Raw genomic sequence first — 16,808 nt, forward strand, 5'->3', positions numbered from 1 at the left:
GCAGGGAGCCTGTAGCCAGCAGGTCTCCCTGAAAATAAAAAACCTAACAAAAAGTATTTTCAGATAAACTCAGGAGAGCTCCCCTAGTGTGTGTCCAGTCTCTCTGGGCACAGAATCTGAGGTCTGGAGGAGGGGCATAGAGGAGCCAGTTCACACCCATTAAAAGTCTAATAGTGTGCCCATGTCTCCTGTGGATCCTGCCTATACCCCATGGTCATTTTGGAGTCTCCAGCATCCTCTAGGATGTAAGAGAAAACTGAATATGACAGTAAGGTATGGGCGAGGTGGGCTGTCTCTTAGGTATGCACCGTACGTGGGCGCCATCTTGAATCTAAGTCAGTTTTTACATTTTTTTGCACAGGTTTTGAAACAATAGGGTGTACTGCGACTTTTGCATATTATAAATAAATAAAATAAGATTTTACATACCGATAAATCTATTTCTCGGAGTCCGTAGTGGATGCTGGGGTTCCTGAAAGGACCATGGGGAATAGCGGCTCCGCAGGAGACAGGGCACAAAAAGTAAAGCTTTTCCAGATCAGGTGGTGTGCACTGGCTCCTCCCCCTATGACCCTCCTCCAGACTCCAGTTAGGTACTGTGCCCGGACGAGCGTACACAATAAGGGAGGATTTTGAATCCCGGGTAAGACTCATACCAGCCACACCAATCACACCGTACAACTTGTGATCCAAACCCAGTTAACAGTATGATAACAGCGGAGCCTCTGAAAGATGGCTTCCTTCAACAATAACCCGAATTAGTTAACAATAACTATGTACAATTATTGCAGATAATCCGCACTTGGGATGGGCGCCCAGCATCCACTACGGACTCCGAGAAATAGATTTATCGGTAAGTAAAATCTTATTTTCTCTATCGTCCTAGTGGATGCTGGGGTTCCTGAAAGGACCATGGGGATTATACCAAAGCTCCCAAACGGGCGGGAGAGTGCGGATGACTCTGCAGCACCGAATGAGAGAACTCCAGGTCCTCCTTAGCCAGAGTATCAAATTTGTAAAATTTTACAAACGTGTTCTCCCCTGACCACGTAGCTGCTCGGCAAAGTTGTAATGCCGAGACCCCTCGGGCAGCCGCCCAAGATGAGCCCACCTTCCTTGTGGAGTGGGCCTTTACAGATTTAGGCTGAGGCAGGCCTGCCACAGAATGTGCAAGTTGGATTGTGCTACAGATCCAACGAGCAATCGTCTGCTTAGACGCATGAGCACCCATCTTGTTGGGTGCATACAATATAAACAACGAGTCAGATTTTCTGACTCCAGCTGTCCTTGCAATATATATTTTTAATGCTCTGACAACGTCCAGTAACTTGGAGTCCTCCAAGTCACTTGTAGCCGCAGGCACTACAATAGGCTGGTTCAGATGAAATGCTGACACCACCTTAGGGAGAAAATGCGGACGAGTCCGCAGTTCTGCCCTGTCCGAATGGAAAATCAGATATGGGCTTTTGTAAGATAAAGCTGCCAGTTCTGACACTCTCCTGGCCGAAGCCAGGGCTAGAAGCATGGTCACTTTCCATGTGAGATATTTCAAATCCACCTTCTTTAGTGGTTCAAACCAATGAGATTTTAGAAAGTCCAAAACCACATTGAGATCCCACGGTGCCACTGGAGGCACCACAGGAGGCTGTATATGTAGCACTCCCTTAACAAAGGTCTGGACTTCAGGGACTGAAGCCAATTCTTTTTGAAAGAAAATCGACAGGGCCGAAATTTGAACCTTAATAGATCCCAATTTGAGACCCATAGACAATCCTGATTGCAGGAAATGTAGGAATCGACCCAGTTGAAATTCCTCCGTCGGAGCACTCCGATCTTCGCACCACGCAACATATTTTCGCCAAATTCGGTGATAATGTTGCACGGTTACTTCCTTCCTTGCTTTAATCAAAGTAGGAATGACTTCTTCCGGCATGCCTTTTTCCTTTAGGATCCGGCGTTCAACCGCCATGCCGTCAAACGCAGCCGCGGTAAGTCTTGAAACAGACAGGGACCCTGCTGAAGCAAGTCCCTCCTTAGAGGTAGAGGCCACGGATCTTCCGTGATCATCTCTTGAAGTTCCGGGTACCAAGTCCTTCTTGGCCAATCCGGAACCACTAGTATCGTTCTTACGCCTCTTTGCCGTATAATTCTCAATACTTTTGGTATGAGAGGCAGAGGAGGAAACACATACACCGACTGGTACACCCAAGGCGTTACCAGCGCGTCCACAGCTATTGCCTGCGGATCTCTTGACCTGGCGCAATACCTGTCCAGTTTTTTGTTGAGGCGAGACGCCATCATGTCCACCATTGGTCTTTCCCAACGGGTTACCAGCATGTGGAAAACTTCTGGATGAAGTCCCCACTCTCCCGGGTGAAGATCGTGTCTGCTGAGGAAGTCTGCTTCCCAGTTGTCCACTCCCGGGATGAACACTGCTGACAGTGCTATCACATGATTCTCTGCCCAGCGAAGAATCCTTGCAGCTTCTGCCATTGCACTCCTGCTTCTTGTGCCGCCCTGTCTGTTCACATGGGCGACTGCCGTGATGTTGTCCGACTGGATCAACACCGGTTTTCCCTGAAGCAGAGGTTCTGCCTGGCTTAGAGCATTGTATATTGCTCTTAGTTCCAGAATGTTTATGTGAAGAGACGTTTCCAGGCTCGTCCATACTCCCTGGAAGTTTCTTCCTTGTGTGACTGCTCCCCAGCCTCTCAGGCTGGCGTCCGTGGTCACCAGGATCCAATCCTGTATGCCGAATCTGCGGCCCTCCAATAGATGAGCACTCTGCAACCACCACAGAAGAGACACCCTTGTCCTTGGAGACAGGGTTATCCGCAGGTGCATCTGAAGATGCGACCCTGACCATTTGTCCAACAGATCCCTTTGGAAAATTCTTGCGTGGAATCTGCCGAATGGAATTGCTTCGTAAGAAGCCACCATTTTTCCCAGGACTCTTGTGCATTGATGTACAGATACCTTTCCTGGTTTTAGGAGGTTCCTGACAAGCTCGGATAACTCCTTGGCTTTTTCCTCCGGGAGAAAAACCTTTTTCTGAACCGTGTCCAGAATCATCCCTAGGAACAGCAGACGAGTTGTCGGCATTAACTGGGATCTTGTAATATTCAGAATCCACCCGTGCTGTTTTAGCACTTCTTGAGACAGTGCTAATCCCATCTCTAGCTGTTCTCTGGACCTTGCCCTTATTAGGAGATCGTCCAAGTATGGGATAATTAATATGCCTTTTCTTCGAAGAAGAATCATCATCTCGGCCATTACCTTTGTAAAGACCCGAGGTGCCGTGGACAATCCGAACGGCAGCGTCTGAAACTGATAGTGACAGTTTTGTACAACGAACCTGAGGTACCCCTGGTGTGAGGGGTAAATTGGAACGTGGAGATACGCATCCTTGATGTCCAAGGATACCATAAAGTCCCCCTCTTCCAGGTTCGCTATCACTGCTCTGAGTGACTCCATCTTGAACTTGAACTTCTTTATGTACAGGTTCAAGGACTTCAGATTTAGAATAGGCCTTACCGAGCCATCCGGCTTCGGTACCACAAAAAGAGTGGAATAATACCCCTTCCCTTGTTGTAGAAGAGGTACCTTGACTATCACCTGCTGAGAGTACAGCTTGTGAATGGCTTCCAAAACCGTCTCCCTTTCGGAGGGGGACGTTGGTAAAGCAGACTTCAGGAAACGGCGAGGTGGATCTGTCTCTAATTCCAACCTGTACCCCTGAGATATTATCTGCAGGATCCAGGGATCTACCTGCGAGTGAGCCCACTGCGCGCTGTAATTTTTGAGACGACCACCCACCGTCCCCGAGTCCGCTTGAGAAGCCCCAGCGTCATGCTGAGGCTTTTGTAGAAGCCGGGGAGGGCTTCTGTTCCTGGGAAGGAGCTGCCTGTTGCTGTCTCTTCCCTCGACCTCTGCCTCGAGGCAGATATGAATAGCCCTTTGCTCTCTTATTTTTAAAGGAACGAAAGGGCTGCGGTTGAAAAGTCGGTGCCTTTTTCTGTTGGGGAGTGACTTGAGGTAGAAAGGTGGATTTCCCGGCTGTAGCCGTGGCCACCAAATCTGATAGACCGACTCCAAATAACTCCTCCCCTTTATACGGCAAAACTTCCATATGCCGTTTTGAATCCGCATCGCCTGTCCACTGTCGCGTCCATAAAGCTCTTCTGGCCGAAATGGACATAGCACTTACCCGTGATGCCAGTGTGCAGATATCCCTCTGTGCATCACGCATATAAAGAAATGCATCCTTTATTTGTTCTAACGACAGTAAAATATTGTCCCTGTCCAGGGTATCAATATTATCAATCAGGGACTCTGACCAAACCACCCCAGCACTGCACATCCAGGCAGTCGCTATAGCTGGTCGTAGTATAACACCTGCATGTGTGTATATACTTTTTTGGATATTTTCCATCCTCCTATCTGATGGATCTTTAAGTGCGGCCGTCTCAGGAGAGGGTAACGCCACTTGTTTAGATAAGCGTGTTAGCGCCTTGTCCACCCTAGGAGGTGTTTCCCAGCGCTCCCTAACCTCTGGCGGGAAAGGGTATAATGCCAATAATTTCTTTGAAATTATCAGCTTTTTATCAGGGGCAACCCACGCTTCATTACACACGTCATTTAATTCTTCTGATTCAGGAAAAACTATAGGTAGTTTTTTCACACCCCACATAATACCCTGTTTAGTGGTACCTGTAGTATCAGCTAAATGTAACGCCTCCTTCATTGCCAAAATCATATAACGTGTGGCCCTACTGGAAAATACGGTTGATTCGTCACCGTCACCACTGGAGTTAGTGCCTGTGTCTGGGTCTGTGTCGACCGACTGAGGCAAAGGGCGTTTCACAGCCCCTGACGGTGTTTGAGTCGCCTGGACAGGCACTAATTGATTGTCCGGCCGTCTCATGTCGTCAAACGACTGTTTTAGCGTGTTGACACTATCCCGTAGTTCCATAAATAAAGGCATCCATTCTGGTGTCGACTCCCTAGGGGGTGACATCCCCATATTTGGCAATTGCTCCGCCTCCACACCAATATCGTCCTCATACATGTCGACACACACGTACCGACACACAGCAGACACACAGGGAATGCTCCTAACGAAGACAGGACCCACTAGCCCTTTGGGGAGACAGAGGGAGAGTTTGCCAGCACACACCAAAAGCGCTATATATAACAGGGATAGCCTTATAATAAGTGCTCCCTTATAGCTGCTTTATATATATCAAAATATCGCCATAAATTTGCCCCCCCTCTCTGTTTTACCCTGTTTCTGTAGTGCAGTGCAGGGGAGAGACCTGGGAGCCGTCCTGACCAGCGGAGCTGTGAGAGGAAATGGCGCCGTGTGCTGAGGAGATAGGCCCCGCCCCTTTTTTGGCGGGCTCGTCTCCCGCTATTTAGTGAATCCAGGCAGGGGTTAAATATCTCCATATAGCCTCTGGGGGCTATATGTGAGGTATTTTTAGCCTTTATATAGGTTACATTTGCCTCCCAGGGCGCCCCCCCCCCAGCGCCCTGCACCCTCAGTGACTGCGTGTGAAGTGTGCTGAGAGGAAAATGGCGCACAGCTGCAGTGCTGTGCGCTACCTTTAGAAGACTGCAGGAGTCTTCAGCCGCCGATTCTGGACCTCTTCTGACTTCAGCATCTGCAAGGGGGCCGGCGGCGCGGCTCCGGTGACCATCCAGGCTGTACCTGTGATCGTCCCTCTGGAGCTGATGTCCAGTAGCCAAGAAGCCAATCCATCCTGCACGCAGGTGAGTTCACTTCTTCTCCCCTCAGTCCCTCGTTGCAGTGATCCTGTTGCCAGCAGGACTCACTGTAAAATAAAAAACCTAAGCTAAACTTTTTCTAAGCAGCTCTTTAGGAGAGCCACCTAGATTGCACCCTTCTCGGCCGGGCACAAAAATCTAACTGGAGTCTGGAGGAGGGTCATAGGGGGAGGAGCCAGTGCACACCACCTGATCTGGAAAAGCTTTACTTTTTGTGCCCTGTCTCCTGCGGAGCCGCTATTCCCCATGGTCCTTTCAGGAACCCCAGCATCCACTAGGACGATAGAGAAATATATATATATATATATATATATATATGTATATATATGTATATATATATATATATATATACACACACACACACACACACACACACACACACACACACACACACACACACAACTGCTCGGCTCCGGCACTCCTGCTATACAAAACTCGCTAAGGTGCCTTCCTTGTGGGTTTGCATACCCACACACATGTACAGACTGTTTTGAAGGCGGCACTCAAAGACTTACACAAGTAGTGAAAAACCATCCATGTGTGGATGTTGTTTTAATGCGTGTTACGTTTCGGGGACGTATCTGAGGAAGGGGATATGTATCTTAGGAAGGGGATACGTCCCCGAAACGTAACACGCATTAAAACAACATCCACACATGGATGGTTTTTCACTACTTGTGTAAGTCTTTGAGTGCCGCCTTCAAAACAGTCTGTGTATATATATATATATATATATATATATATATATATATATATATATATGGTGCAAAATCCGGCACTCTGAGGACAGTGTTACCTCCTAGAAACTTGCTGGTGTGCCATCCAAGAGAAGATATTTCCCATAAAAATTGTAAAACACAGGCGGCACTCCCAGACTTGTAAAGGTGAAAGAAAACTTTACAGCGAAACGTCGCTATAAAGTTCTTTCACCTTTACAAGTCTGGGAGTGCCGCCTGTGTTTTACTATATATATATATATATATATATATATATACACACATATATACATACACACTTTTTTTCCCTATTGAGTCAAAGGGACATTTTGTAGAAATATTTTCACAACCTATGAAGGAGGACATAGATAAACTTAATACCAATGTAACATGTAATAATTTATCTAGAGAAGAGCAAAGAGCCTTGAAAGTTTGCCCTTTAAGTTTTTCAAATTGTGAGTGTATTATTTTTATTAAATTTTTCATTTTTATAAGACTATATTGCACCATATTGGTCTTTTTTAAGTCCTTAGTATTTCGTTGGAGATTTCTGGATATACCTCCTATAAGGACAATACACACAGATCAATTCCATCTATAATCCTGTTGATGACTTCCGGATACACCTCTTATGAGGATGATATGCATTGATAAAAGTTTCTCTATGTGAGTGGAACCATTAAAAACACACATTGGATATTTGTCATTACATATTACACTATTGTATTTATTTATTTTAATTGTTCTAGAATCCAGTATCATTTACGTAAGTGAATCTTACCTGGGTCTTTTCTAAAATCTTAGACCACCTCTTCAAATGTGTTTGTGGTTACGGTAGCGCCACGAGTACTCATTTTTTGGTTTTCATATGGTGTATAGATAAAGTCTTGGTGAAGGTTTTTTTTGTGGGAACACGGGCTGTCATCTTAACCTGCAAGCGCGGTTCTGGGATAAAATCTGTAATCTCTAATACGGAGATCTTAGTTGCGTATATCTGCAGATACAGGGTTAAGCCCCCAGGCCGATCAACAAGGCTTCCCTGTCACTGGGGGTCCCTAATACTAGGTATGGGTCCGGGGTGCAGGACCCCATGATGTCGGCACAGGTCGGCCACCCCAGGTCAGCACACAGGTGAGAATTAATAAGGGTTAATAAGAAGCACAGAAGTGCTATGTAAGTGGTGTGATTAAAATAATATATACAAAGTGATAGGGAAAATCATAAGTGTTAATAAAGTGTTAGGGTGTGCCGACCTGAAGCAGCCCAGCCATACCGACACAGGGGCCACCGCACCCCATACCCACCCCATAAATAATTACAAATATGTCTGGGTTAAATTCCCACATGGTAATGGCTCCTACAGCATCTGAGAGCCAGTTTACCTGGAGATACCCCTGGCTTCTCCTATGGCACTCTGGAGTCAGCAATCCCTCCTAATGCTGACCCATCCATGCCTCTCTCCTCCAGAGATTCCCATGGTGAAGCAAGGTGAGGTGAAATAATGGAAAGGTGAATCATAAATGTGGTGTAACATCCGAGTAGGCGAACAGGTGAGTATGCCTGGAAGTCTTGTCTAATTCGCTCAGGGGGAAGGTATGTGGCTGGAGAGTCACAGCTGGGTGGGTTGTCCCAGAATGGTTTTCAGGTGTATAGTGAGTTAGGACATACTCATTGCTGGTTACCTGGGTATATGGCAGGTCTGGTCCAGGATTTGTAGCTTGAGGAGATCAGAAGGCAAGTAATAGCAACTGAGAGTTTGGATTAAAGATTCCCTGGGAACAAGGTTTAGGGCTCTTGATAAGAACAAGTCGGCCAGGTGGTGGGAGTGTGTTTAGCATTAGGGTGCCAGGACCAGGAGGGTCCACTATTCTTGTGTACAATGGCTATTGCCGAAAGTGAAACCCCACTGCTGTGATTACTTTATTCCAAGAAACATTTGTAACCTGCTGTTTTCAAAAAAATATAAAAATGATCAAGCAAAATCTACTGCTGTAAGAAAACAAATAACTGCTGTTGATTATAGAACAGGCTATCAATATGGAAATTGTACAAATTATATAGACATAAATTAACTATGTTGGGGGAAAAAAAATCCCATAGAAAATGTCCTACTGAACCTCAAGTATAACATAAAAAGATGACTGTAAAATATATGTAAAATAGTAGCGTGTGCGTGTATATATATATATATATATATATATATATATATATATATATATATATATATATATATATATATATATAGACGACAGGTAGGGGTCACAATGAAATCGATATACACAGAGGGTAGGTGTGGCACTCCAATAAATCAATCACGAAACTCCGTCAACCCCGTGGTTAACAGAGTTTTGTGACTGATTTATTGGAGTGCCACACCTACCCTCTATGTGTGTGTGTATATATATATAATATATATATATATACACACACATATATACAGGTTGAGTATCCCTTATCCAAAATTCAAAATCACACATTTTTGGTTCCCCTACTGAGATAATGACACATATATATATATGTATATTATATTATATATCTATATAACATATCTATATATACACATAATATATAATATATAAGTCATTATCTCAGTAGGGGACCCAAAAATGTGGGATTTTTAATTTTGGATAAGGGATACTCAACCCGTATATATATATATATATATATATATATATATATATATATCTTTCTTGATGTTTTGGTTCAGTACACTGTAGTATGCTATTGAATTTCAAATGGACAAACACATCAGAACACATTGCAAAGCCATTGAAAACATTTCTGCATTACCTGGAAACACTTGCATCACTGATTGAGGCATTGGTTATAGGTGTGACAGATGTAAGTGAGCTAAAACTGGATCCAGGAGACAAAACAATCTGTGGAGGAATGCAAATTAATTATAGATATACCAAAAAAAAAAAAAAAAAATAGTACTTTGCTAACTTTCAAAAACAACATAGTTTAAAAAAAAAAAAAAACTAATTATTGAAAGTTGTATTGCCAACAAAGGAAACCTCATCTAAAAAACAAAAACAATGTTAGTTGATTTGAAATGTATACAGAGGGCAGCAGAACCTATTGGACAGGGAAGGGGGGGAGGTCAATTACAACAACAACAACAACAACAAAAATTGTCTAAAAAAACACTACAGTATTACTGCTATTTTTTCCCAACGAACCCTATCGGGGCAGTCCAATTGTAGCCCCATATTTTTTTTTTTCCAAATGAAAAATTATCCATTTTTGTGGAGAAAACACATAGGATACGGGATAAGTTCCCAGACCCATGTGTTTACGCATCCGAGATAGCAAAAACATTATTTTTTCTGGGATTATTTTTCTCCTGCCTCGGGTAAATGAAAAGAAAAAAATAATAATAACAACTGCCGGCTTACGGGGCTAATTAGACAGTCCCCAAGGATCAATTATGCAAAGTAATTTACCGCTAACTGGATATTGCTCAATGCCTGTTAGTACTAATTCATCATGGTTACACAATTGTCACAGGTTTCCTTTTTAGGGGAGTATTTATCAAAGCATGGAGAGCTGAGAGCTAGATAAAGGGGGGAGAAAAATGACAGATACTAACTGGTTAGTGCTTTATATCTCTCCACTTAATCTCTCTTCTTGCTTTGCTAAATACCCAGCTAAATTGGTTAAATTAAATCAGTTTCCCATAAAAATATCTAATATGTTTCCTAATTTCCTTCATTGTCCATACACTAGAGAAGCATAATATATAATTTATTTCAGAAATGTAACTGAACTTCATCTCAAAGTAAAATAGGATCTACCGTATGTCCTTACCTTATTAAATTATTTTCTTTGAGTCCATAGAGGGCACAGAATCCATTACGCTGGGCATATGCTGAATGGGGAAGTGTCCGGGCACCAATGGGTTACTTTTCTTTAGACAGCAACCCTCAGGCCTCCTGTCCCTTATACCCCGCCCCCTAGCCCAGGCCCACCAGTTTTGGATAGCAATCCTACGGTAGGAGCAAGGAATAGGAAGGAAAACCAAAACTCAGAGAGGTACAAGCACTCAATTTGAACACATACACGTACTCAACAACAACAGGAACAATCTCCAGCAAGTCAGGTGAGTCAGGGTGGGAGTCCTGTGCCCCAAATGGTTATGTCTATGTTCCCTTCTTGATCAGGAACAGGAAGTGACAGCACAAGGCGGCAGTAGATAACTTCCGCCCTTACAGCACCTCAATGTTTTCGCTGTTCTCTGTTCGTTTGAAGTTATTTTGTTTTTTTCTATGCACCATTGGACGCTCGTCACGCTTTGGGCTCGGTCTCTCACTCCGCTCCGCTTGCCACAGATTACCATTCCAAATAGTTTGTGACGTGGACCTTAGGGCTTATGGGAAAGGTCCTCTCCACGAATGGAAACTAGATGCTACCAGGACTGAACCCTCTAGTTGAGCACCACTAAAAGTAAGTCCTCCACACTCGGTGATAAATTCTTGCTGAAGAAGGCTACCTGGCTCTGAGCATGGTATTCACCATCCTTCGTGGAAAAACAGATGTTTCAATAGCCACCCCATCAAAAGGTGGTGGTCTGGGTTCGGAAAAAGGCAGAGCCCTGAGATATAAGATCCAGATGTTGGGGCAGCAGTAGCGGGACATCTATGTAGAGGGCCTGAAGATCGCTCGCCGTGGCCAATCTGAAGCCACTATAATCTGCATGCCTCCTTTCTTTTTAAATGTGCAGAGAACGCTCAGCAGCATCTGGATCGGCAGGAACACTTAAATAATGGGAATGCCCATGGATCGGTTAGATAATTTACCAGGCTGGCCGACGGGTCTTATATTCTGTATCAGGATCTTGGGACTGGACAATTGTGATGAGATGCCATCATGTCTATGTCTGGAAGTTCCCATCTGTTGACCAACAACTGAAACACTTCCGGATGGAGAGCCCACTCCCCTGAATGTACGTCCTGTCTGCCCAAGAAATCTGCTTCACAATTGAGAATTCGGGTGATGAACACCATTGAGATGGCGGGAAGTTGACTCTCCACCCACTCCGCTTTACCTCTGCCATGGAACACAACTGCGAGTTCCACCTTGATGGTTTATGTAAGTGACTGCCATTGCGTTGTCTGACTTAACTTTGACTGTATAGCCCTGCAGTAGAGACTGGACCAACGTCAGTGCTTTAAAGATAGCCCTGAGCACTAGGACGTTGATGGGAAGTCTGCTTTCCTGCAGAGAGCATCGCCCCTGATACGACTGATCTTGCAGACTGCTCCCCACCACCATAGGCTGGCATCTGTTGTGATTAGAATCCAATCTGCAATCAAGAAGGGGTGTCCCTGTGTTAGATTATGCTGAAATACCATGCACATGAGAGAGTGGCGAACCACCCTGGAGAGGATGATCATCTGCATCTTCAGGTAAGGGTATAATCTGTTCCACTGTACCAGAACCTGCAGCTGGAGAAAACGTGAGTGAAACTGGGTGTACTCCACCATGTTGAACGTGGCCACCATTGAGCCAGGGATACTCAAATCGAGAATCTTGTCCCTGCGGTAGGAAAATTCTCAGACAATGCTAATCTAGGTACACTCTCAAATGCAACATTTCCTGTGAAGGCTAAAGAGACTATTTGCACAAATTTACCTTCCAACCGTGAGATTGTAAGAGGCTGATCATTATCTGAATGTGATATTCCAAAATTTCCTGCAACAGAGCCATAAGGAGGAGGTCATCTAAATAAGGTAATACTCTGACTATCCTGCACCTGAGATGGGCTGTCATGACTGCCATGACTTTGGTAAACCCTCAACAAGTCATTGACGAACCGAACGTTAACGCTTGAAACTGATAATGGTCAGTCTGAACCGCAAACCTGAAAAACTGTTGGTGGTAGGGACAAATGGTGTTGTGCAAGTAAACATCCTGAATGTCGAGATATGTCATGAAGTCCTCCAGCTCTAAAACTAGTATAATCGATTTCAGGGACTCCATGTGAAACCTGGGAACTTTGAGATATTTGTTCAGGGATTTTAAAAAGTTGTTGAACATGTCTTCCTGGAAAAAAGTACAAACATCCTGCAGGCTTGCAATTTTCTTTTGAAACCATACAAATATGGCTGACACTTGTACCTTCAAGGAAGCTATATATGGAGACACTTGTCCATTCCTACTTGAAGAAACTGTAGAATTCCAGAAACTCTGAAAGACTGGGGATTAAAACTTTTGGCAGTGCACCATAGAGAATATGCATGCCATATTCGGTAATAGATGCGAGCAGAGGATGGTTTCCTTGTCAAAGACAATCGATCCAGCTGTTTGTAGAGACAGGGACCCTGAATCAGTAGATCTGGACGTTGAGGCAGAAGAAACGGAGTATCTTTAGACTCTGCAGATCTGTGTACCAATTTGTCTCGGCCAAGCTGGAGCAATTCGTATCATGGTGCCCCTTTCCTGTTTGAATTTTTGAATCACCCTGGGCAACAGGGAGATTAGTGGGGGGAAATATGCCAGATGAAATTCCCATTTTACTGACATGGTATCCATGAAGATTACTTTAGGATCTATTGTTCTTGACCCGTAAGCGGGAACTTTTTTGTAAGAGGCCATGTGTTCAACTTCCGACAGTCCCCACTTGTTTACCAGAATCTGAAAGACTTCTGGGTGCAAAGCCCATTCTCTTACATGAATGTCGTGCCGGCTGAAAAAGTCCACTTCCCAATTTAGGACTCCTGGTATGAACACTGCAGACACTGCTGAATGATGAATTTCCACACAATTTATTGAGTGGCTTACCTCCCCCATTGCTAATTGACCTCGAGTGACTCCATTGCGATTGAGATACGCTACTGCCGTGACATTGTCAGAGCCAATCTGAAATGGTTTGATGAAAAAACATTATTGTGCCTGGGTGAGTGCCCTGTATATGGCCAGAACCTCCAGGACACGGATTGGCAAATGACTTTCTTCCTTGGTCCAGCGTCAGTGGAACCAGTACTGTTCTGTCACGGCTACCCAACCCTGAAGACTTGTGTCTGTTGTCAGCACTTCCCAATCTGAGTTCCAAAATGGGACGCCTGTAGCCACAAGGCTAATGACCGATGCACTTTCAGAGGAAGAATTATTGCATTGGGTTTTAATCGTCTAATGCAGTCTGTCCCATTTGGATATAATCAGATGTTAAAGGGGACTTGAATGGAATGGAGCATATGCTACCATGTCGAATGTTGAGACCATTGATCCCAGAACTCTCCGAATTTGTAGCCATTCCTGAACTCTCGTCTTTAATTTATTTATCTCTCTCAACGGCAGAAAGATTCTCTGAAGACTAGTATCCATTACAGCCCCCAGATGTGCCATCCGTTGTGATGGAACTAATGAGGACTTTGACGAATTTATGAGCCAGCCGTGATCCTGTAAACAAGTTATTGTCACTTGGAGATGGCAGAATTTCCTGGGACTGAGCCAGGAAAAGCAAGTCGTCTAGATATGGGAAAATCTTAGTTCCCTGAAAATGGAGATGAGCTGCCATCACCACCATAATCGTAGTAAATAACCTTCGAGCAGTAGCCAGTCCAAAAGGAAGAGCCTGAAACTGGAAATGATGTTGGAGCGTAGCAACCCTGAGAAAGCACTGAATAGAAAGCTGCTATCAGTACATGGGCATAAGCATCTTGAATATCTAGGGTCACAAAAAAATCCCCGAGCACCATAGCAAGGATAATGGACCACAAGTTTTCCATACAGAATTGGGGTACCCAGATATATTTGTTCACAGTCTTGTGATTGAGAATGGGTCATTAAGATCCATTCAGTTTTATGAACTAACAGGTTGAAAAAGAAACCTGCTCCCCTCTGTGCTGAAGGAACAGTCACTATAACTAATGACTGCAGCAAATTCTGAACTGTGTCCCCTAAAGCCCTGGCCTTCGATTCCACCGGAGACGTGCTCGAAAAAATAATCTTTGAGGGAGGTTTTTCCTAAAGGAAAAAGTGTAATCGTGAGACACAGCTCCTTGCACCCAAGTTTTTGTGGTGGACTGCTGCCATATATGTGCAAAAAAAAATGTAAGCCTCCCACCCTGGGATCCCCAGGTGGAAGCCCACGACATCAGTCCTCTGGCGTGTTTTCTGGTTTAGAAGTCGAGCATCTGGTTGACCAAGTCTGCTTGCTCTTATCAGATTTATCTGATTGAGACTGCTTGCTGTAAATATATCTTCCTGCTATACTCTAAGCCCGAAAGAGTCGGAAAGCAGGAAATTTGAGTTTAGCCTTATACAGTATGAAGTAGGGAAATTCACCTTTTTGGAGTCTGCCTCAGACACAAAAAATATGATTTCATTCTGTGCCAACAGAATATCTCCAACAAAAGGCAAAAATTTCAGGAAATTCTTGGATTTCGGATCAGCATTCCATGCATGTTGCCAGATAGCTCTGTGAGCTGCTACTGAGGAAGCCACTGTCAAAGTCGAAAAATATCGTTATTCTTATCGCCTTGTACTAAACCCAATGCACATGCCCGCTGCTCGTGCACCCACTCCCCCGTGCGTACGCATCCCCTCAGGTTGCGTAAGGGACGCTCCCACGTCGCCTGCGCGTGGGAATGTGCATTTACGGTGGAGTTTGTGTGCGTCTGGCGGGCGACTCGATCGCTACATATTTAACCAATATAGTGTGTTTTATAGGTAATAATCCCCTTAATCATATCTGCGAGTATGTTTAGTGTAAATGGTTCAGGGACTTGGGAATTCCTCTTTTCATGATACGAAGGGTCTGACACAGGTTGAACAGTGGTGTCTGGTACCTAACTGAAGAGTATTTTATTAGACACAATCCAGTGCAGGTTGGGTAGAGATTAATCGCTCCTGCGTATATAGTTATGTCTATGAGTAGTTTATGGACATTTGCTGTATTTGCGGTTCATTATCCATGTGGCGGGAATCCTAAGGACACCTTCCATCTGAGCAGTTTGAAATAGTCACAGCCCACCTGTTCAAATCCACCTATGACCTTTTGTTATAATGTAAAGAGACATTCCTGTGTCCAATGAACAATAAGATTGTAGGGTCCTTTGTAGTGTACTGTATGTTGTGTATATAAAGGCCACTGTCCCCTGACCGGCCAGTACTCTCTCTCTCATCAACAATTATCAGTCGGATAATTGGAGGACTGGATCCGGTTGCGCTAGCGAGTGTTTCCCCGTATGGTATGTTTCTCTGTGGCCACTTTGTTACCCGTTTAATGTAAGCCATTCATTCTTATTCTATGTATTTGTATTTTCGATCATTTGCTAATGTTTGTATTTCTGTTTAGTTATTGTGTTTAGGTATTAATGTCAGGTGTGTAGTGTATGAACTGTATCTGTTTTTTTCCCTTTTCACGTACTATATATCGTCTGTAAAGGTGTTGGAACCTTAGCAAGGAGTGTGTGTTTCACTAGTTAGTATAAAGGGTTTCTGAGCGTCTCAGACGCTCAAACAGCTTTCATATCATAAAGGTTAATCAGCGTTACATTGTGGTATTATTACAGTAATAAGGTTTACAGCATAAGCATACCCTTACAGTGTATTGTTACAAGGGTGTCTGTGTGTAGATCAGTGAGAGTCAGCGCCACTCGCATCCCGCTCTCGCGGTACAGCGTCTGCTACGCTAATAGCGTAGCATTACGGTACTCGGGCCGTCTATAGCGTGCTCGATACCAAGCGTAAGCCGCGAGCGAACGTGCCGCTGGTGCGTCTCGACCACGGCCTAGCGTCTGTTACGCTAAGTGCGTACCATTACGGCACCTCGTGCGCCTATTACATATGTTGTCTTTAATAAGTATATAGCTTAGGTTTTAGATAAATAATCAGCTTGATCACCATCCATATCTATGGTAGCTTATTCAATAAAACGCAGCTGCCTGCTTTATACTGTACATGCAATATGGGAAAATGTTCTCTTGTAGCTGTTGAAAAGCCATCTTCTAAAGCATCTGCCCAGCATGCCACTGCTTTAGCCACCCAGGCTGTGGCCATAGCTGGGCTAGTCACTGCCCATGTTAAGGACAACCATCAATCTTTATGTCAGTCACATCATTTAATGATGTTAAAGGCAGAGGTAATGTTGATCTACAATATAAACACATTGTACTAAATGTGCATCTACTCTGGGAGGAATCTCCCTTTTTAAACAGTCTACAGTAGGTAAATGATAAAAATCAGTTTCTTGAGAATCTTAAGCTTCTTAAGGGGAGTAACCCAAGCCTAATGCATCATTTATTTCAAATGATCGGAGTTAGAAAATTCTGCTTTTACTGTTTTTGGACATTTAAATAC

The 16,808-nt window shown here is 44.1% G+C and overlaps 1 protein-coding gene across 2 annotated transcripts in view; it reads right to left on the reverse strand.

Moving 5' to 3' along the window:
* EDC4 (enhancer of mRNA decapping 4) overlaps window positions 1–16,808 on the reverse strand; it is a 1,121,437-nt gene that overhangs the window by 507,210 nt on the left and 597,419 nt on the right. For both annotated transcript variants that reach the window (XM_063945256.1, XM_063945257.1), the window contains one exon: window positions 9,294–9,382. In XM_063945256.1, coding sequence (XP_063801326.1) covers window positions 9,294–9,382 — 89 coding nt within the window. The remainder of the gene's footprint in view (window positions 1–9,293; window positions 9,383–16,808) is intronic.

This window comes from Pseudophryne corroboree, chromosome 11 (genome assembly GCF_028390025.1).
Source record: "Pseudophryne corroboree isolate aPseCor3 chromosome 11, aPseCor3.hap2, whole genome shotgun sequence".
In the NCBI taxonomy this organism is placed as follows: Eukaryota; Metazoa; Chordata; class Amphibia; order Anura; family Myobatrachidae; genus Pseudophryne; species Pseudophryne corroboree.